Genomic DNA, 22,510 nt, shown 5'->3' with positions numbered 1-22,510 from the left:
CTGAGCCTGAGATAATCTTCTTCTGGAATAAACTTTGAACACGGGTGGCTTTGATCTCCATCTATCAGCCCGGGAAGACTGACAAGACTCAAACCTCCGCACCCTGGCAGAGACAACAGCAGGAGAACCAACAGCCACCAATTGGGAGACCCCGGAACCGTGCTGCCCAGCAGTGACTGCCTCCTCCACATTAGCAGAAACACCATCGGTCAGCAAATAGGAGAACCCGGAACCATGCTGCCCAGCAGTGACAACCTCCGCCAGTCCGGTCATAAGGTCCCCCACCAAAGGATTGTCCAAGCAAGGCCTAGCCGGCGAGATAACAACATGTGAAGACCAGCCCTCCTGACAACTGAACTCCAAATCCTCTGCCAGATCCAACGCTAACACTGGAGGGTGACCAGGCGCCTCCAGCTCTGCAACCGAAACTTCCGGGAGAGCCAGGGCATCAACTGATCCCAAATCTGGAGGGTGACCAGGCGCCTCCCGCTCCTCAACCGAAACAATCGGGAGAGCCGGAGCATCAACTGATCCCCCCTCCACCAAATCCTGATGAACAGCCATAACAGACATATCATCCATCAGCCCAGAACGACTGCGCTGACCCAGACGCAAATGAATTGGGACCCGAACAGAAGACGTAGGGCGCCCTGGCCGTTCCATATGATGCTCATGATCACTATCTTCGTCGACAAAGCCCGAAGGGGATGGCGCAGGAGGATCCACACCGGAAGCTGAACTCCCATCAGAATGAAGCACCACCACAGAAACAGGGAACACCAACGTGCTAGGAACCCAGCTCCCATCCTCTCCACAGACCATCGGCTCTTCAGCAAGGAGATCCACCACCGCCGGCAGCAGCACAGGTGACCGGCACCAGACCTTCAGTCTGAGAACAGACATGTCTTCCTCCATGACCAAGCCAGGCAAAAAACCTTGAATCAAACAGAAAGCACCAAGAACAGCCTCAATCCCCCAGAGATGCGCAGGAATTCCACGAAGTTCGACGCCAACGGGCACAAGCGGCTTTCCACCTCCAGAAGCGAAAGCCTGGCGAGACCACCTTCGAATATGCAACCTGAGCGGAGGGACATGAAGAGATTGCCCCTCCCCAATCACCCGATCAGCCACGGCAACCGAGGGGAAGAAGACTAGGAAAGAATTAGGCGCAGCACGACGTATGCGGAGCGACCCTGCTTCAAGGCAAAACCTCGAGGCGATCGCGTCACGCACCTCCACGGCGCAGCCAGAATCCTCCCTGCCTACAACACTGACGATCAGTGCACGACGGAGTTCCTCCTCAGCCCGATCAATTCTTCCACAGCGCCCGACAAAGCTCACCGGCTTATCCAGGCCGAAGGCAGGCGGAGGAGGCAACTGCTCCCCAGCGCCCGACCTCCTCTTCCTCTGTCCACGGCGAGTTCTCTTCCTCGCGCCTTCACCAGTCGTTGTAACAGGTCCAGACCCGCCAGCCACAGCCATATCTCGATCGCAGACATTCTTCTCCGAAGGTCTCATAGCCACAGGTCGCCACACCAAAGTGCGTCCAGGGATGGGAGGGTCCGTCCGCCGGCGCGGGCACACGCCCACACGGTGCCCCGGCAACCGGCAGAAAAAACACCGCACGCGATTACGGCACACAGCCGCACGGTGCTCAGACGAGAAACAATTGAAGCATCTTCCGCGCAAATCCACCGGGACAGGTCTGGGGAGCGACTTCAAGGTGTTCGGACGCCGACGAACCACCGTCACCCAACCATCAACGTCCCTGGACGCAGCAGGCCTGGGAGAAAACAGAGCCTCCCTATAGGATTTCTTCCCCACGTCACCCCGAACTAGTGACGCAGCAGAGGAGGCACAAGCTCCACCGTCTTCCAGCCAACGCTGTTCCTTCGATCTTCCGCCGCGCACAACACCAAGGGGATAATCCTCCGACGCCGGGGAGGGAAGTTGAGTGGTCGCCGGTCTTGGAGTAAGAGCCGGCGAGAGGCCAGAGGAAGGAGGACACGGCGCGTAGCGCAGCACCTCCGGACGTCCGCCGCGCTGGACACCAGGGGAAGGGTCCTGCGACGCCGGCGAGGGGAGAGGGGTGGTCGCCGGACTCGGAATAGGAGCCGGCGAGGGGCCAGTGGGGGGTGGAAACGAGGCGTCGGGAGGGGGAAGGCCAGAGGGCGGGAGCGGGAGCGTGACCGTCATAACGGCACCCCTCGCCCGCACTTCAGACAACCATGACAAACCTCCAATCCATGAAGTTGCCATCATGATTTTGTTGTGCAAGCTGCTGGAGATTGATCTGTATAAGCAGCTGAAACAAAAAACCCCTGGCAAATACACAACTGGCCAATAGGTGAGCAGTTGTTTCTTGCTGCTGATCACATAGGGGGCAGAAATCTGGATGTTCCATGCCTCTCTTTCTCAATCGATCAGTAGTCCAGCACATCCGAAAGGCAGTTAGGCACAAGAAAAATTTACATTAGCTGGAGCCCAAGCCTTCCATATCCTCTCAGCAGGTTCAAACTGGACAGACCCAAGAAAGAAACATTCATAAATTGCTTTTCCCAAGTATTCCGTATTTGCAGCTTGCCCTGAACACATGTTTTAGGGGTGAAAACGGGACGGATACGGACGGATACTAGGTCATCTCATATCCTACCCTAATACAATTTTCTCGGATACAGGATCGGATACGGATAGTTAAAATCCGGGACGGATACAGGACGTGATCGGGTAATAAATAGGGTGGGTAAGAAACGGATATCGGATATTACACGGATAGATAACAGATATTAGTCGGATAGTCCGTCCTGATGAAAAAGCCAAATATTGACAAAATGGACACATACAATTCAAGTTACTAACCACAAGTTCATTATAGAACTTAAAACACAATTTCAAAAAAAAATCAGCGGCATATCCCCTCTTTTAGGCATACTCCACAAGTCCACAAGTATATAACAAATAGTAGATATTTCACACAGGTTCATTATAGAAGAAACAACACAATTTTAAAAGTAAATCAGCAGCATACCCCGTCTTTTATGTATAATCCACAAGTTCACAATTCCACAAATATATAATAGATAGTAGATATTTCACACAAGTTCGCCGCAACATTAAAAGAGATACACAACATGCTACATAGTTTATTACAAAAGCGCAAACAACATAGCGAAGGGTCTAATTTCAATGTATCAAGTCGCCGCAATAGCATCTTCGTCCAAGTCCATTGCATTCATATCTTCACTTATGGTTCTAATTTCAGTTTCTAAATCTGAAATTGTTGAGAACAAAGAACATAGTAGTAAGTCTCATCAAGTCACATGCAAGGTTTTAAAGTCGGCTAGTCGACTCTAGTCGCCTAAGCACCGATAAGGTGACTAATCGCGATTAGTCGTCGATTAGCTCGATTAGTCGATCCTAGTCGACTCCCTAGTCGTCCTATAGTCGTCCATCTATAACAGGTCCATATATATACATAAAGCTATAAATATTAGTAGGACAGCAGGACAGCAAGATTGCAGGATTAAATGCAGGTCAACTGATAAGATTAAAATAAGATGGACTGCTAGATTGTTGTGTAGGACAGCAGGACACTAGATTAAAACAAACAAATGCAAGATAGTAGGAGTGCAGCAATAGCTTTATTTGGCCAAAATCCATAATTCCACCCTGGGTCTGAAGATCGAGCCTTTCTCTTAGTATCCTTAGCCATCTCAGCTAATACTGCGGGTAGTGCAGCAATAGCTTTATCTTTTATGGTAGAACCAGCAGCTGCTGCGACATCAGACGAAGCTGATGCAACTGATTCACGTGTGGCAGCATGATCTGTGGCTGTGCCATCACCTTGAGGCTGGGACAACCTAGATCCTGGAAAGAGAACTTCTACATTATTACGTTGGCTCCCATCCTCATCTGCAGCAAGCAAAGAGCAACTCAAGAAGTGCTCATCTCTGTTTCCAGCAAAAGAACAAAAGACTAGAGGAGGGAGGGATTACCAGAAGTGCTCATCTCTGTTCCAGCAAAAGAACAACAGAGCAGGAGGGAGGGCGCTCAGTAGTCAGCAGTCCAGCTCCAACAAGAAGATGAGGGCGGCGGCGCTCAGCACAGCAGTCAGCACTCAGCAGTCCATCTCCAGTCCAGCAAGCAGAGGAGGGCGTCCAGCAAGCAGAGGAGGGCGGCGGCGCTCACAGCAGCAGCAAGCAGAGGAGGGCGGCGCTCAGAGCAGCAGCAAGCAGAGGAGGGCGGCGCTCAGAGCAGCAGCAAGCAGAGGAGGGCGGCGACGCTCAGAGCAGCAGCAAGCAGAGGAGGGCGGCGGCGCTCAGAGCAGTTAGCAGCAAGCAGATGAAGGCGACGGCGCTCAACTCCAGCTAGGGTAAAAGACTGTACGAGGGGTAACGACATTGGCACATTGGCGCTCAGTTTCAGGCTTTCAGCTCCCCTGGTGGGCTGGCCCAAATAGAAAAGAGCAGCCTGGAGCCCAAAACAGAGCACCTAGTCGAGAACAACCCTAATCGGACGACTAATCGCCGACTAATCGCGATTAGTCGGACGACTAGGTTTCTAGTCGCCCTAATCGCGTCGGTGGCCCTAATCGGCCTTGCAACAGCGATAAGTCCGACTAATCGCGATTAGACGACTTTAAAACCTACTCACATGCACATAAATAAACAAATACAAATGAACGACAAACACATGTATAATGAAATCAAACCTTTCTCTGAAGCAATCTTCCAATCCTTGGTACAAACCAAGGCCTCAATAATTTCAGGTTTAAGTTTTGAATGAAAGGCATCAACAATACGTCCACTAGAGCTAAATGCTGACTCCGAAGCAACAGTAGAAACTTGCATAGATAACACATCACGAGCAAGGGTCGAAAGGATAGGAAGATTTGTCACTTGCCCCCTCCACCAAGATAGGATATCAAATGGAGCATCACCTTCATTGACCTTCACCAAACCCTCACTCATATACACATCCAATTCTGAAACCTTCTTCACATTGTTTGCTGCTGCATACAACTCATCAAGATCAACCTCATCCTCATCATCCATGAAAGAACCATTTTTGTGTGGAACAAGTTCACTCTCCTTGGAGGTAGAAGCCATATTGATGTTTGATGAATAAAAAGCAAATAACTCATTGATGACATTAATGAAAGACATCTCTAGCTCAGCCCTCTCACTATCATACATCTTAGACATGTACAACTCCACCATTTTATGTTTGTACCTAGGATCAAGAAATGCCCCCACTGCTAAAGCCATATTGTTCATGTCCCAATATTTATCGAACTTCTCTTTCATAGAGAATGCCATTGTATAAATTATGACATCACTGCTCTCACTCCATCTTGCAATAGCCATCTTAATCTCAGAAAACTTGCGAAAGAAATGATTTGCAGTGGGATATGAAGTGCCAGAAAAAGTAATGTGACATCATAGAACTTTTTCAAACACTTGTTGATATTTATTGCATTCAACCAATCATCACTTGAAGGAATCATATGACCAAATCTATCCTTATCTTTTTTAGCAAGACGATCAAAAGCATCCTTATAGTAATAGCATCTCTAACCATAATATATGTAGAATTCCATCTTGTAGCAACATCTAAGGAAAGGGCTTTCTTAGTGTCTAGATCACATTCTTTAGCACATTTTTGAAATGCCTCAAATTGCAAAGGTGACCTCTTGATAGCTGTTATGAACATTCTAATGTTTGCAATAGCATTTCCCATTACTGCTAAGCCATCTTTAGCAACAAGGTTCAATATATGATTTGCACATCTAACAGGAAAGAACTTTCCACCACATATGAGCAAGTCTTTAGCATTATCTATCACTATATCAACTGCAACCTTGTTTGCCGCAGCATTATCCAAAGAAAGAGCAAACATTTTCTTATCAAGGTTCCAATTGAGCACATTTGCAAAAAAATATCACTCAATTTTATCCCACCATGGCTGCCTTCTACATGCATAAAATTGATAATCCTTTTTTGCATGTTCCAATTATCATCAATCCAATGTGCTGTGACACATAAGTACGACTTGTTTTGTATAGATGTCCATGCATCCATAGTAAAACTAACACGACATGTCAGCTTTTTGAATTGTGCATACAACATATTCTTTTCCTCTTTATAAAGTTGCATGATCTCTTTACGAACAGTGATACGAGACTTGAAAGGAAAGGATGGCCGTAGTGATTTGATAAATTTCACAAAATACTTATGGGTGCTGGCTGGTGCCAAACACCTCGGAAGCCTTGGGCTTGCTGCTGCTCTGGGCGCAGCAGGCCCGACTTAATTTTTTCCTTGGTCGTCTTTTTGTATCTTAGTCCTATGGATAGTTTTATTTATGTTTGTTGCTGGCCACCATAGGGTGGTTTTTTGTACTGGTCCTCTTGGACCTTAATTTCCCCTTCTTAATATAATGATGCGTAGCTCTCCTGCGTTTTTCGAGAAAAAAAACAATGAATGGATATTCATGCATGATGATGGCATAATATAGAAGTCTCACACTGGCTTTCTCATCATATTTATATGTCGCTATGTCATTCCCACTCTGACTTAGCTGTTGTTGACCCTTCACAAGACAATGTTTCAATTTTAAGTGGTTACTAAAAGCCTTTGTACCATTTGAAGCATCAACCTTAGCTTTATGTGAACATCGAAGACATTTTGCCCACTTTTGCTTAACATTGGAACCATCAGGTTGCTCAACATCTATTTCATACCTTGTGAAATGTTGCCAGACCCATGAAGTGAGCCTTTTCCCAATCTGGCCATCTACTTGTTTTTCATCGTTGCCGACACTTGCTTGGGCACTTGCTGGTATGCTTGCACTTGCACTTGCCCTTACACTTGAACTTGCACTTGCGTTTACACTAGCAGTAGCACTTGCAATTGCAGGTTGCACAACTACAACAAAAAACATTTTTTATTGCAAATTGAAACTTGCAGCCTATGAAAAGAAAATGCACAAAGTCATTACCTTCAGCTGATTTTTGCATTAAAACCATAAGTTCATCCTTGCTTGATGTGACCTTGAATGCAGATGCCATTAGCTTGCTGCTAGTAGGGGTACCGATTGGCTTCTTGGTTTTCATCTTGGAGATACTCATTGGCAGCCCCGGGGTGCTCCTATCGTCGAGCTTGCTGATGTGGCCAAGCTCCTTGGTGAATGCGAAGCAGCCGAAGACCCGTAGGTGATAGACCGCCGGCTTGCGCCCATGCCAAGCCTCGTACGGTGTCATCCCGTTGAGAGCCTTGGTGGGCGAGCGGTTGAGGATGTAAACCGCTGTCACCACCGCATCTCCCCAGAAGACAGCTGGCATTCCTCTCTGCTTGAGGAGAGCCCGAGCCATCCCCACAACCGTCTGGTTGCGCCGCTCGACGACGCCGTTCTGCTGCGGGCTGTATGGCGCGGAGTAGTGGCGCTGAACGCCCTCATCCGCGCAGTACGACGCGAACTCAGCCGCCGTGAATTCGCCGCCGTTGTCGGTGCGCAGCACGCGCAGCTTGCGGCCGCACTCCGCCTCCGCAGCGACCTGCACACGCCTGATGGCGTTCACAGCCTCTCCCTTGCTGCCAAGGATCATCACCCACATGTAGAGGGAGAGATCGTCGACGAGCGACAAGAAGTAGCGTCGTCCTCCTGGTGTGGCTGGTGTCACCAGGCCACACAAGTCCCCATGCACGAGCTCGAGCCTCTCCTTGGCTCGGAAGCTCGACTGCTGGGGAAAGGGGAGCCGTCTCTGCTTTGTCAACACGCAGACATCGCAGAATTGCTCCACATGGTCAAGGCACGGCAGGCCTCGTACCATCTCCTTGGCACCGAGCCGCTTCAGGGCCTCGAAGTTAAGGTGCCCGAAGCGCTCGTGCCACTGCCATGCCCCGTCGTCTCGACGAGCAGCAAGGCAGCAAGGTTGTGCCACCTTCACATTGAGGATGTATAGCCGATTTGGACTCCTGTGTACCTTGGCAAGAAGGCGACGAGAGGGATCCCAGATCCTCATGACTCCGTTCTCGACCTCCACGCGCGAACCGTTCTCATCCAGGTGTCCCAAGCTGATGATAGAGTTCCTCAACGCGGGGATGTAGTAGACTCCGGTGAGCAGCCTGTGCTCACCAGACGCGGCGGTGAAGACGACTGAGCCGGCGCCCTTGATCTCTACGCCGGAGGCGTCCCCGAACTTGACGGAGCCTCGGACGCTAGAGTCAAGCTCGGTGAAGAACTCCCGTTGGCCGGTCATGTGATGAGTGGCGCCGGTGTCGAGGCACCATCCTTCGATCATGTCCTTGTTGGAGCCGTCGCCGAGGAAAGCGCGTGCTTTCGACTCATCAAGGTGGAGGAGTGCCGCTGCGGCCGGTGCCGCTGGAGATGGCTCGATGCTTGCATGTGCCAGGAGCTGGGTCTCCTCCTCCGCCTCCGCCTGTGCGACGTTGGCCTGGCCACGTCGTGGCTGCCGACAATCCCTGGCCCAGTGGCCAAGCTTGCCGCAGTTGTGGCAGCCGTCGTCTCGTGCCGACTTCTTGTTGCCGACGGCGCCGCCTTGGGCACCTCCACGTGCACCACCCTCAGCATGTCCTCGCGCCCCGGCCTGGGCGCCTCCACGCGCCTTGCGCGGTTTGCCGCGTTTGCGGTCTCGTGTCGAGGAGGACTCCCCCTTCTTGTCACCCTGGCAGGCCTCCCACTGCTCCCGAGTGAGATGTAGCTTCCCGCCGATAGTGATAGGCCCAGAGAGAGCCTGTGGTTCGTCGCCGTCGACCACCTTGAGGCGACCAATCGCCTCTTCGATCGTCATCGTGGAGAGGTCTAGCAGAGACTCGATCGAGCGAGCAATCTGCCTGTACTTCTCGGGGATGCAACGGAAGAGCTTCTCAACAGCTCTCTCCTCATCGTAGGTGTCGTCGCCGAACTGCACCATCTTCTGCAATAGAGTGTTGAGGCGAAGAGCAAAGTCATCAACATCCTCACCTGGCTTGAAGGCCAGGTTCTCCCACTCCTTGCGAAGTGCCTGCAGTGTGGTCTTGCGGGCACGATCGCTGCCGATGCGGGTCGCAGCGATGGCGTCCCAGGCCTCCTTGGCAGTTCGCTTCTGGGAAAGCGAAAACTGCATCTCGGGCGGGACTGCAGCAATGAGGGCATCCAGCGCCCGCCGATCCTCGTGGTAGTCGACGTCGTCGTAACGAACTGCTTCCCACATGTGGCGAACCTGGAGCCGTACCCTCATCACCGCGGCCCACTCGACGTAGTTGGTCTTGGTGAGGGTAGGCCACCCACCGCCGGGACCGATGTCCCTGACAATGGCCTGGGCCATGCGGCGACCATGGTACCGATCCGGGGAGGGAGAACCGCGCCGCCTGTAGAGGCCGCGATCTCCGTCGACTCGGTCGCCGCCGTCGGGAGCACCACCGGCACGTCTACGCCCGTCTGGGCTGCCGCCGCGTGCGTTCCCGCCAGGAGCGCCGTCAGCGCGTCGGCGCCTATCCGGGCTGCCGCCACGCGCGCCCCCATGGGGATGCGCGGCTGCCCACTGTGCCGCCTGCTCTCGCGCTGCTTCCCTCGCCAGCCTGAGCTCTTCGTCGGTGTTGTCGTCGACAGAAGCAGAGCTGCCAGCTCTACTGCCGCGCAGAACCTCGAGCTCTGTTGCCGCCGCACGTGCAGCATCCGCCGCCTCCGCTGCTTCTACTTCCGCTCTCGCCGCTGCCAGTTCCGCCGCTGCCAACCGTGCTGCCCTCGCCGCTGTCGCTGCAGCCGCTGCTGCTGCTCGCTCGCGTTCTTGTGCCGCGGCGACCTCGGCCTCCTGCTGGCGCCGCGCACTCGAAGTGGCCGAGCGTAGGGACATGGTGGGCTATTGAGGGGTCGCTGCGTGTGGAAGAGGCTGTCTCAGACGAAAGGCTGCTCGTCTGAGCAGGGGAGGAAGGAACAGTTGGAGCTCTTGCTGCCGATTGAGTGTGGGGAGAGGCACGGGAAGGAGATGAGCACGAGATGTTTAGGCTGCAGGATAGTTTGGCTCCGATACCAATTATAAGTAGAGGGACTCTTTAACTCTCATCAAGAGGATGACACTATAAGTTGGGGCAATTTTCTGTTTATTTCCTCAAACACTACACAATGCCATACCCTTAGAGGGGTTGGAGACACATATTTATAGCCCTAGGGGCTGCACTACCACACCTTCTCACACACACTGCACAACAGGATTGTCCTCTAGATGCTAAAGAGACTACAGAGGACAGTCAAAAGCGACTGTTGTCCTCTAGATGCTAAAGCGACTACAAAGGACAGTCAAAAAGCGACTGATGTCCTCTAGATGCTAAAGAGACTACAGAGGACAGTCAAGCTGTCCTCTAGATGGTAAAGGACTACAGAGGACAGTCAAAAGCAGGTTGTCCTCTAGATGCTCAAGACTTATTCCATCATCAGTTACTGTCACAAGTGAACAACCAAAACTTGGCACCACAGGTACGAGAGGGAAACTTTATGGAATGATGGAAAGGGATCTGCAATAAGGTCTAAGGTGTGGCGCAAGATGGGCTGAACTCTCTTAGTCTCTTATCATCCTTGGAGTTTGGACCTTGTGGTAACATCACAATGGCTCTTGGAAGGGCTGAGCAGGAAAGGGAGATGTGGGAATTGGCTGGTGCAAAAAGATTGAGCCTGCTGACGGGTCACATCCCCGATTTACTTATTAGCGAAAGGGCCTTTAGCCTAGCGGTTAAAGGACTTCCGAGTAGCACCTCCAAGTCCTGGGTTCGATTCCTATCGGGAGCGAATTTTTAGGCTTGGTTAAAAAAATCCCCTCGCTGTGCCCCATCCGCTCTTGGGATACGATGTCCTGTGCGCCACACTCCGGTTGGGCCGTTGCAGAGTGGACAGTTGACGCCGGCCCGTTAGTGATGGGGGGCCAGGGTTCGGGGATTTTCTCGGCCGGGACCATTGTTTCAGTCTCTTATATGGAATACCGGGAGGGCGGTCTTTTCCCTCCCCGGCCGAGTTTTTTTTTGGGTCGACTTTGATTTTATTTTAGCCATGGATGTATTCATGTATGTCTGTATGTGGCCACCGTAAGGAGGCCCTTTCTGTACTGGTCCTCTAGGACCTAAACTATTTCTTCTTAATTTAATGATGTGCAACGCTTTTACGCTTTCGAGAAAAAAATGTGAGGGGGCTCAATCGCAAGAGTAGGTGTGATTCTGTTCGTGAAATGGTGATTTCATTCCGACCAGACATTGTGTGCTTACAAGAGACAGAGAAGGCAACAATTTCTCGGCGTGTGGTCATTTCTACGCTTGGGATTGAATTTGATGATTTTATTTGCCTGCCAGCAGATGGCACTAGGGTTGGTATTCTGCTAACCTGGAGAAGCAATGTTTGTAAACTCTTGACCTCAAGTTTTGATGCTTTCTCGATCTCGGCTCAATTTGATCTTGAAGAAAGCTCCCCCTGGTGGTTCACAGGGGTGTACGGCCGCAATCCGATAACCCCAAGGTACAGTTCTTGCAGGAATTTTGTGTTATTCGTGAAGCATGCACTGGTCCTTGGGTAGTTGGTAGTGATTTCAATCTTATTTATCGGGCAGAAGATAAGAACAACAATAATCTTGATAGAGCTATGATGGGACGTTTTAGGCGAACTTTGAATGACCTTCAACTAAAAGAGTTACCGCTGTTGGGTAGAAAATACACATGGTCCATTGAGCGGAATGCTCCTAATCTAGTTCTACTGGATCGTGTTTTCTACACGGCTGATTGGGAAACTATCTTCCCGGATTGTATTCTACAAAGCCCGGCTTCTCTTATTTCAGACTGCTGCCCACTCATTTTGGGACTGCATTACTTCATTCAAGGAAAACGTCGGTTTCATTTTGAGAAATTCTGGCCAAAACTGGATGGTTATCTTGACACTTTTTTTTGAAGGGGGTTATCTTGACACTGTTGCAGGCTCCTGGAATCAGCCAATGGAAGGTGCATGCCCTCTCCAGTTGTTTGCCAATAAACTAAAAAGGATCTCACACCATTTGCAATCTTGGAGTCAAAAGAAAGTGGGACATATGAAATAACAGTCATCCACTAACCTGACAATGAATTTTTTTCTTTTTCTATGATGGGCGTGTGCATGAAAGAGTTTAGTGTTGGCATCACCTTCGTTCAACCAATTCAGTTTAGACCTTGATCTAGCAATGGTTCTTTTGAGAGAAGCTAGGGCCAATGAGTGCTTGGTAAGATAGTTCTTCAACCATTGCTCATTTGGTTGTAGACAATTTCTTTTTTAAGCGCAATGGCAGGAGCTCTGCCTTTCAATTAATATAGGGAAGAGTTTATGTACATGCTTAAATTAAAAAAGGCACCCTCCGAACAGGGCGCCGGGCGGCACATGTGCAATAAAACCAAAATAACTCTTAGGATTCTTCTTAATATAATGAGGTTTCTTTTTGCCTCACCTATTCTTCTTAATATAATGATGCACAACTCTCCTGCGTTTTCGAAAAAAAGTTCTTAGGATTCTACACATCCCAGTTTAAGGCCCTTCTCTGTTGCTCGATGTCCTCTGTCGTCTAGAGACAACTTGTGCTGCCGTTTCAAAAGCGCCGGTGAAGATCCTTCTGTTCCGCTCCCAAACGGTGTAAATCACTACCCCATTGAATCGCCTCCTCTCAGTTTTCAGAATCTTGGCTTGGGATTCCTCCCACCACCGGATCAGCTTGCTAGGCTCCTCCGACGGAATGATTAGGTTTTCATCAAAATGCACCCAAGCAAGGGTGAGTCTCCAAACTGATTTGGCAAAAGGGCAAAGCAATGCCAAATGGATACATGTCTCCAGTGGCCCATTGCATAAAGCGCAATGAACTTGGTGAGGCCAACCCCTTTTTTGTAAATTGTCCGCGGCGAGTACTTTCTCCCTTGCCATTGTCCATGCAAAAACCTTGCACTTGTTTTCAGCATGTGCTCTCTAGATTAGGCTAGACCGGAAAGGTCCGAAGGAGCCTCTAAACTGGATACGGAATGCTGAGCAAGTGGAGTATGTTCCGTCTGTCGTCCATCTCCAGAGAATGGAGTCCCTCATGCCAGGTGTAAGGTGGGTGTCCTGGGTTCTGTTCCAAAGGGAGACAAACTCATGTATCTGGGCTGCAGTGGTGATCCCGCCTCGCAGTGCATTGATCCAGTGATAAGCTCGGAGCTCCATGTAGACTGATCCATTTTTCATCTTGGTCATCGCAAAGAGACTAGGAGCTAAGTGGCGTGGCGCCTCTCCATCAAGCCAAGCGTCATGCCAGAAACGACATTTATGGCCATCTCCAACGACATTTGTTGAGGCAGTGAAAAGTGCTCGATCAGTGTCGTTTGTCGGGGTATCCATGCCAACCCATGGTTTGGTATCATCCACCCATGGTTTGGTATCTTAGACAATTTCTAGCTGGCGCAGCACCTCCCTGACTAAGGCTAGTTGAGGAACAACATGACCAACCTTCTTTTGGCTCTAACCTTGAAGCTTCCTTGTTGTAGACTTTAACTTAAGGTCAAGTGAGGAGACAACAATTATTTGCCGGGTGTTAGTTTGCAAATATTGAAGTCACCCTTTCCTTTACCAATGCAAGTAAAATTGGTTATAATGTTGTTTGTTACATAATTTTATGAACATCCTAAACTCCATTTATCTTGCAGATTGTAGATTTCTGCTGTGGGTCAAATGATTTTAGCCGGCTTATGAAAGAAAAACTCGACAAAGTTCAGAAAAAGTGCCATTTCAAGAATTATGATCTTATCCAACCACAGGTAATATTGACGCAATTTGAGTTCTTTGTTTGATTTCCCTTTAAAACATGACTTTTTTAACATCAAATAAAACTCTTAGAAGTTGGTGTGCTGAATTATATCAACTAGCGATCTTTAGGGCCTGTGCCTATTTGCTTTTCATTCAGGCAAGCTTGCCTAGCGCGTGCACACATTTGTCGGGGGTTGTCATTCATGCCTGGCAACCACTGAAGCAAACAACCCCTTATTGCTTCATGGCTAGAGAGTTCCTTCACTTTTAGCTGGACACTGTGAGAAAGGAAGAAGTCATTGGACGTGAAGTTATCGAACTCATGCCCGTTATCACACTGAACACTTCGGATGGTGCGACAAAACTGGGTGGAAACCCAAGTGAAGAAGTGAGAGAGCGTAGGAAACATACCAGACTTCAAGCGCAAGGGAAAAGTTCACAAAAAATGAGAAAAATTATCTAGAATGAGCAAGTAATATTTATAGCTAGAAATGCTGAGAACAGGGGATGTCCAAACATCACAGCGAACCAGATCAAAATTGCCTGTGGCTCTAGAAGAAGAGGTAGGAAAAGGATGCCTAACATGACGACCTAGCCAACAAGCATGACACAAATGCTCAAAAGAGCCTTGACTACAGGAGATGATAAAGCTGCTTGACAACTTGGACATCACATCAAGTCCGAGGTGTCCAAGGCGGCGGTGCCAAGTGATAGATGAAGTGGCAGCAGTCAGGGCATGCAGGGTGGAGGTCGTGGAGGAGGCAGGCAGATGAAGTGTGTACAACGGCTCGGAGTTATCACAGCGCGCGAGAAGGGCCCTGGTAGCAAGATCCTTTGTAGACAAACCAAAGGAGTCAATCTCTATAGAATAAGAGTTGTCAGTGGTAAATTGGCGAACAGGAAGAAGACTCTGAATAATTTTAGGAGCAACAAGGACGTTCTTGAAGTGGAAGTGACGAGGAGGACTGTGTCACTTACAGAGGTGATGGGGAGAACGCCGATGACGATGGAGGAAGAGAAGGATGGGAGGATAGAGTACCGACATTAGGGGTAGTGCGGTACGAGGCGCCGGAGTGAGCCACCTAGTCAGTGATCGAGGTGGGTGACACTAGTTTTATCGTGCTGAACAAGCCGACAAGAGATCGTGTGTCCCACCCATCACCCTAGGGGCCCACGAGGGTGCAACAGGTGAGGCTGGAAGGGACAAGAGGCCCGACTGGTGCTGAGGCGGAGTCCGGTGAGTAAGTAGCGTCGACGGGGGCGGAGTAGCGTAGAAGGCCGACAGTGGTGCGGCAGGTCACAGTGGAGTAGTAGTCGCAGATGGTTCGTGTTGGAATGTAACTGTGACAACCCATATAGGGTGCCTGGCCCATTAGGCCCATGTACTCTGTAACCCTAATGTAACCCTAGCCTACGAGCTATATAATGAAGGTCACCCCACCTGTTAGTGCTGTGCGGTGTGTTTCTTCTTGGTATCAGAGCAGCAGGGCGGCCGGCGCAACCAGCAGCAGGGTGGCAGCCGTCAGCCTGTTGGAACCGGACCGCCGACACATGGCGTGTCCGTCGAAGCCGTTGGCACAGACGGCGCGCCCACCCAGGCTGTCGGGCCGCGACACACGCGCCCGCACGTATAGCAGCGGGCTTTAGGTCTCTTGGGCCAACACTCCCCCAAAAAACTAGCCTATTAGGGGTTGCACCCTCAACCTTATAAACCATGCTTCCACACCCTCACCACACAATGTGGGACTATTCCCAACAATCTCCCCCTCACACATTGTGAGCCGAGATATGTCTGAGAATGCACTGGGCCAACCTGGCTCCGATACCAATTGTTGGAACCGGACCGCCGACACATGGCGTGTCCGTCGGGGCCGCCAGCACAGACGGCACGCCCACCCAGGCTGTCGGGCCGCGACACACGCGCCCGCACGTATAGCAGTGGGCTTTAGGTCTCTTGGGCCAACACTCCCCTAAAAAACTAGCCTATTAGGGGTTGCACCCTCAACCTTATAAACCATGCTTTCACACCCTCACCACACAATGTGGGACTATTCCCAACACAGCCACCCTAGCCGACGGGTCCTTGGGTTTGCTACAACCCTTGGACTGGTCCCTGGCCTCCTCAGCAGCAGCAGTGGGCGCCTCCTCAGCAGCAGCAGTGGGCGCCTACTCTGCCTCCTCCACAGCAGGCTCACACCGCTTTTGCGCCGCCGCAGTTTCCCGCCGCAGGTGCTTCTCCAGGCGGCTGGAATACGACCAACTTGATTGCTGCTCTTAATCAAATGGCGGTGCAGGACTCTCCTTCTTGGGTTATGGACAGCGGAGCGACATCCCACATGTCCTCCAACGACGATATACTCCTTTCCCGTTATCCTTCCCCACCGTGCTCCATTACGGTCAGTAACGGGCAGTCCATCCCTTCATCTGGCTGTGGCACATCTCTCTTACCTGTAGCTGATCGCTATTTTCATCTTAATAATGTTCTTGTCGCTCCTCAGCTTGCTCGTAATTTGTTATCTGTTCGACAGCTTACGACAATAACTGTTCTATTGAGTTTGACGCTTCTGGTTTTTCTGTTAAGGATCTCCAAACCAAAACGGTCCTCCTTCGGTGCAATAGCAACGGGGATCTCTACACCATTCCACATCGTCTGTCGCCTCGCTGCCATGTTGCTGTCGTTACTCCAGAGTTGTGGAATGCTCGCCTCGGTCATCCAGCGCCAGCCGCCGTTCAAACCCTAAATAAACTTTCAGCTATACAGTGTAATAAAGCAGCTCGCCGCATTTGCCATGCCTGCCAGCTAGGCAAACACGCTAGGCTGCCTTTTGATAGTTCTGTTTCTAATACATCTACACCTTTTGAACTCGTTCATTGTGATGTCTGGACCTCTCCAGTTTTGAGTATTTCGAGCTATAAATATTATCTTGTCATACTTGATGATTTTACTCATTTTTGTTGGACATTCCCCCTGCGACATAAATCTGAAGTTCATGAACACATTGTCCAGTTCACTGCTTACGCTAACACTCAATTCAGTTCTTCTGTGCGCTGTTTTCAGACCGATAATGGGACTGAGTTCATTAACAGTGCCACTGTCGCCTTCCTGGCTGCCCGCGACATCCTTCTTCGCACCTCGTGCCCCTACACATCCGCCCAAAACGGCAAAGCTGAGCGGATGCTTCACACTCTGAACAATGTTGTTCGGACGCTTCTGATTCATGCGGCCATGCCTCCTTATTGGGCCGAGGCTCTCTCCACTGCCGTGTTTCTCACAAACCGGCGGCCTTCATCGTCCATACATAACGGTATTCCCTACCATCTCCTTTATCGCAAAATGCCAGATTACTCACTCCTTCGAGTTTTTGGTTGCCTGTGCTATCGAAACCTCAGTGCCACGACCCCTCACAAATTGTCTCCTCGCTCTGCGGCGTGTGTTTTTCTCGGCTACCCTCCTCAGAAGGGCTACCAGTACCTTGATCTATCCACTCGCAAGATCATCATCTCTCGCCACGTTGTGTTTGATGAGACTCACTTTCCGTTTGCGGCTTCAAAACCTCGACCGGATTTTTTTGATTTTCTGCTACAGGATCTACTCCCCGCGCCAGCCTCGTCTACCTCAGACGTACGACAAACGCGGGCCTCAGACGACGCTAGCGATCCTGTCGGGCTGGACCCAGCCATCCTGTGGCACGACGCTGCCTACAAGCTGCCCCAGGTGCCCCGGCAGACGGCACCTACCAGCACCAGTAGCGGTGCCTCCGCTGCCACTGCTGGGTCACGATTTGACATCCACTACAGTCGGCGCCCGCGTCCAGCACCGGCTCCAGCGCCGCAGGCGGTGGTGCCTCAGCCTGCGGAGCCCCCTGCGCGGGAGACTCGTTCCCGGACGGGCTCCCTGCCGCCCCCCATACAACGATATGGGTTCACCGCGGCGGCCTCCAGTTTGGCGTCGTCGCTGCCAGGCTCCACTCGCGTCGCGCTTGTCGATGCAAATTGGCGTGCGGCAATGACTGACGAGTACAAGGCTCTTGTTGACAATGGTACCTGGCGTCTCGTTCCTCGCCCGCCTCATACCAACGTCATCTCCGGCAAGTGGGTCTTCAAGCACAAGTATCGTGCTGACGGCTCCCTAGCTCGCCATAAAGCTAGGTGGGTCGTTCGTGGGTTCTCACAGCGGCATGGCATCGACTACGACGAGACGTTCAGTCCAACTGTCAAGCCGCCCACCATCCGGGTCGTCCTCAGCATCGCCGCTTCTCGCTCCTGGCTGATCCATCAGCTGGACGTGAAGAACGCCTTTCTCCATGGCCACCTGAACGAGACCGTCTACTGTGAGCAGCCGCCCGGCTTCGTCGACCCGGTTGCCCCCGACCACGTGTGCCTCGTGCAGAAGTCCTTGTACGGACTCAAGCAGGCGCCTCGGGCTTGGCACCAACGCTTCTCCAGCTTCGTACAGCTGTCCGGCTTCACTGCACGACCCACGCGAGCCTCATCTGGCACTGCTCAAGCGGGTCCTGCGGTATGTCAAGGGTACCCTTTCCACTGGACTTCACATCGGTACCGACAGCATTACGAGTTTGTCTGCCTACTCCGACGCTGATTGGGCGGGCTGTCCAGACTCTCGGCGCTCCTCTTCAGGGTACTGTGTCTTCCTCGGCGACAACTTAGTCTCATGGTCCTCCAAACGACAGACTACTGTTTCTCGTTCGAGCGCGGAGGCTGAGTATCGTGCCGTTGCGCACGCTGTGGCTGAGACTTGTTGGCTTCGTCAGCTGCTCCAGGAGCTTCATGCACCCATCTCTTCGGCGACAATCGTCTTCTGTGACAACGTCAGTGCTGTCTATATTTTTTTTCTCGAACGCGCAAGAGACATGCACATCTTTTCATTAAGAAGGAAGAGAAAAAGGATCCAAAATGGATCAGTACAGGAAGACCCCCATTACGGTGGTCGAAAACAAAGAAACAGAAATACATCCATAAATAAAAGGAACCAGAAACTACTTTGACCTAAAGACCTGAGATTGGGGCTGTTAAGAGATCTAAGTTTGTAGCCCCTCCTAACACCCACAGGTCCCTTTTCTCCTCGGTTCTCTTGATGGCTTCATTAAGGCAGGGAGAAAGGCTGTCAAAAACACAGGCGTTTCGGTGTTTCCACAACATCCAGAGGCCGAGACTGATAAGCGAGTTTAGTCCTTTTCTGACAATTCCATGCAACTGATCACTACATCTTTTCCACCAGAGCATGGTATTCTCTTCATAGACATAAGGAGTGAAATTCTGGAGGTTAACCTTTGTCAGCAGCTTGAACCAGTAATTTCTTGCAAACACACAGCTCACGAGGAGATGGTCAATGGTTTCCATTTCCTGGTCACAAAGGGGGCACTGATCAGGGTGATCAAGCCCCCTCCTCTGAAGTCTGTCAGCTGTCCAACACCTCTGCAGCGCTACAAGCCATAGGAAAAATTTGCATTGGGGGGGGGGGACCAGGAGTGCCAAACCCTGTCACAATGCTCAAAGTATGTTGACCCAATAAATAAACTCTCGTAGGCTACTTTGGCAGAGTATTTGCCATTATGGGCAAACCTAAAAATGTGTTTGTCCTCTCTATGTGGGTTTATGTTTACTGTGATAATAGCATCCCAAAGATCAAGATAATCAGCAAGGACCTCCACAGTGAGAGCTCCTTGGATGTCATTTAGCCAACTTCTATTTGCTAGAGCTGTATGAACAGTTCTACTGTTTTGAATTCGCCTTGGCACAGCTAGTAGCAATCTGGGAGCAATATCCATCACACTTCGACCATGAATCTATCTATCTTCCCAAAAGAGTGTCGAGTGTCCATTGCCAATTTTCGTGTGAGTGGCAGCATGAAAGAAGGATTTCACCTTGGAAGGAAAATGCATAGGGAGTCCTGCCCAAGGTTTATCAGGTTCCACTTTAGTCAGCCACAACCATGCCAACCCTGTCCATCATCGTCGCACGAAGCACATTGAAATTGACATCCACTTCGTACGTGAGAAAGTTGCTTTGGGACAGGTCCGGGTGCTCCGTGTTCCATCATCTCTTCAGTTCGCTGACATTATGACCAAAGGGTTACCTGTACAGTTATTTACTGATTTTAGGTCCAGTCTCTGTGTTCGTGACACTCCCGATTAGACTGAGGGAGGGTGTTGGAATGTAACTGTGACAGCCCATATAGGGCGCCTGGCCCATTAGGCCCATGTACTCTGTAACCCTAATGTAACCCTAGCCTACGGGCTATATAATGAAGGTCACCCCACCTGTTAGTGGTGTGCGGTGTGTTTCTTCTGTCCGAACCACATGGAGATGGTGCCAGTCCACGGGTTGTAGGAGGGCCACTAGCAACCTCCCCTGGTCGCCGATGATCCACTAGGCCACTGTTGACATGATCGCCCTGGCGATGGCGACGACCACTGCGGGAGCCAGCGGTCAGACGACGAGCGCCAGAGGACCCCCTCGGACGTCGGGGCACGTCCCTGGAGGGAGCAGGAGAGGCCCCCCTGGGGGTGCTACTGTAGAAGGCCGTCGCAGTGACGGTGGTGGGGGCGGTAACTAGGGATGGCAATGGGTACGAGTATGGGTAAATAACCATGGATAATTATCCATTGGATATGGGTATGGTGGAATTTGGTATCCGCGGGTACGGTTATAGACATAATAAGGTATCCGCGAATAATTTTTTCACAGGTATGGATATCCAGTATCCATACCCGTTACCCAATGGAAATCCGACATGTGGGCCATCCAGATTTAATATATTATCATTAATTCTCATTTTTCAATTTTTATCCATGACATGTTTGGTGCTGAAATTATCATTTGATGCTGCTAGAATGATAATTATTTTGAAATGTGATAAAATTGTTGTTTATTGTTGAATGCTAAAATTGTAGTAGGCGGGCGGGTAACGGGTATCCACCGGATAGTGGATACCCAGCGGGTACGAGTATGGATATAGATCCATACCCACGAACGTTTTTGGGTATGGGTTGAGTTTTGTCTCGCAGGTATGGATTCACGAACTATATATCCGTGTACTATCTGCCCGATTGCCATCCCTAGCGGCAACAGTCGTGAGCTCCTCGAGCTGAAGGTCATCGCGCACCCGGGCGAAGGATGGGAACAAGTTGATCCGTGTGAGGTTGGCCCGTAGATGCGTGTATCAAGGGCAAAGGCCGCGAAGGAGATTGAGAACGAGGGTCTCCTCCGTGACTGGTGAGTCGAGGTCATGAAGAGTGTTCGCCATGGCCTCCATCTGTCGGAAGTACTTAGTGATGTAGAGATCCCCCTGGACAAGCTGGCGGAAAGCGTCGTCTAGGTGGAGGATCTGGACCTGACGGTTGTTGAGGAACTGAGCCTCGATAGCAACCCAGGCCTGGCGAGCGATGTTTCTCCCCTCTCCGCTCATGGACGACGTCCTAGGAGCCTCGATAGCAACCCAGGCCTGGCGAGCGATGTTTCTCCCCCCTCCGCTCATGGACGACGTCCTAGAACTCAACTGTGAGGGTGCCAATGATCCAATAGAGGACCACACTATCCGTTCGGTACCAGGACTGCATCAGCATGACAACGTCAGTGAGGACGTGGTTGTCGAGGGCATAGCGATGGAGAGTCAGCAGGACCTAGTCTCGCCAACGGGTTTACTTAGCTGAGTCTGGGGCAAGGACGACGGAGATGAGGGCCCATATGGCCGTATGCTGGGGAGCCTTGCCGCTTGAGCATGAAGACGGACGATTACTGACACCTCAGGTGTGGGAAGGGCGCAGTTGTCGGCGATGTCGTGGACGGAGTAAGAGTCGTCGCCTGGGACACCCCTGAGCTGGTGGGTGGGTTCGACGAGCTGACGCTTGAGGGCGTCGACGGCCACACGCTCCTGCTCCCAGGCATGGGCGGCGGCTCTCGCCTCGAGGACATCGTCAGGAGCGTGACTCTGAGAGGTAGTGAGCGTCGACGGGTGACTCTAGATCGGCGGGGAGGGGAGTGGGCATGCCGCATCTGGGAGCGCGCCGAGCCCCCTCGTGAGAGGGTAGGACCCACCAGCTCCACTCACCAGGCCCAAGTATGGGAAGTTAGGAGCTAAAAGCTCGGGACTGAGGGCATCAACGTCGGTAGGGAGAACGCGGGGGACGCCGGTGGCTCGCTGCAGGGGCGGTGGGATGAGGCCGCCACCGAGGGCCGTGTGCTGGAGGGAGGCGACGGCGTTGGCCCGAGCGGGCGCGTCCGCATCGAGAGGGGCGACACTGGGCTGGGGCCAATCGGGCGTGGTCGTGGAAAATCTGGGGGGGGGGGTGGCGCTGGTGGCTCGCTGCGTAGGGGCGGTGGGATGAGGCCACCGCCGAGGGCTATTTGCTAGAGGGTGGCAGCGGCGTTGGTCCAAACGGGCGCGTCCGCGCTAGTCGTGGAGAAGCCGGGTAGATTGGCGGGGGAGGTGTCGGCGGCCACAGCCACCCAAAAGCTCATCATGGTAGGAAACGACGGGAGCAGGGGGGCGGCAGCATGCGGGGGAGAAGAGCCAGGGCCGGCAGCTGATGGTGGGAGGTGAGAGATGTAAACCTAGTTAGATACTATGATAGAAGTGGAAACCCTAACCAGGGTTGGGAGTGGTATTAATAGTGGAGTTAGATGTACCAAGGCCCAATACAACAGGGGCCTAAATAGAACCCCTACACAGCACACACGCAGTGCATTTCAACAGTTGTTGATCGTGAGTAGTTTA

At 51.4% G+C, this 22,510-nt stretch overlaps 1 protein-coding gene across 9 annotated transcripts in view; it reads left to right on the top strand.

Annotated features, from left to right (window-relative positions):
• The window catches only part of LOC103647182 (protein ENHANCED DOWNY MILDEW 2), a 53,259-nt gene that overhangs the window by 28,349 nt on the left and 2,400 nt on the right, over positions 1–22,510 (top strand). For 3 of the 9 annotated variants that reach the window (XM_008671756.4, XM_020548436.3, XM_008671753.3), the window contains one exon: positions 13,674–13,784. The exons of 3 other annotated variants lie outside the window; for them this stretch is intronic. In XM_008671756.4, the coding sequence (XP_008669978.1) occupies positions 13,674–13,784 (111 nt within the window). Of the gene's footprint in view, positions 1–11,927; positions 11,976–13,673; positions 13,785–22,510 lie in introns of all 9 variants that reach the window. 3 more of the 9 variants (XM_020548435.3, XM_008671752.4, XM_008671754.4) reach the window with 2 other exon arrangements.

This window comes from Zea mays, chromosome 2, assembly GCF_902167145.1.
Source record: "Zea mays cultivar B73 chromosome 2, Zm-B73-REFERENCE-NAM-5.0, whole genome shotgun sequence".
Taxonomy (NCBI): domain Eukaryota; kingdom Viridiplantae; phylum Streptophyta; class Magnoliopsida; order Poales; family Poaceae; genus Zea; species Zea mays.
This window is presented reverse-complemented; position numbering and strand designations above follow the sequence as displayed.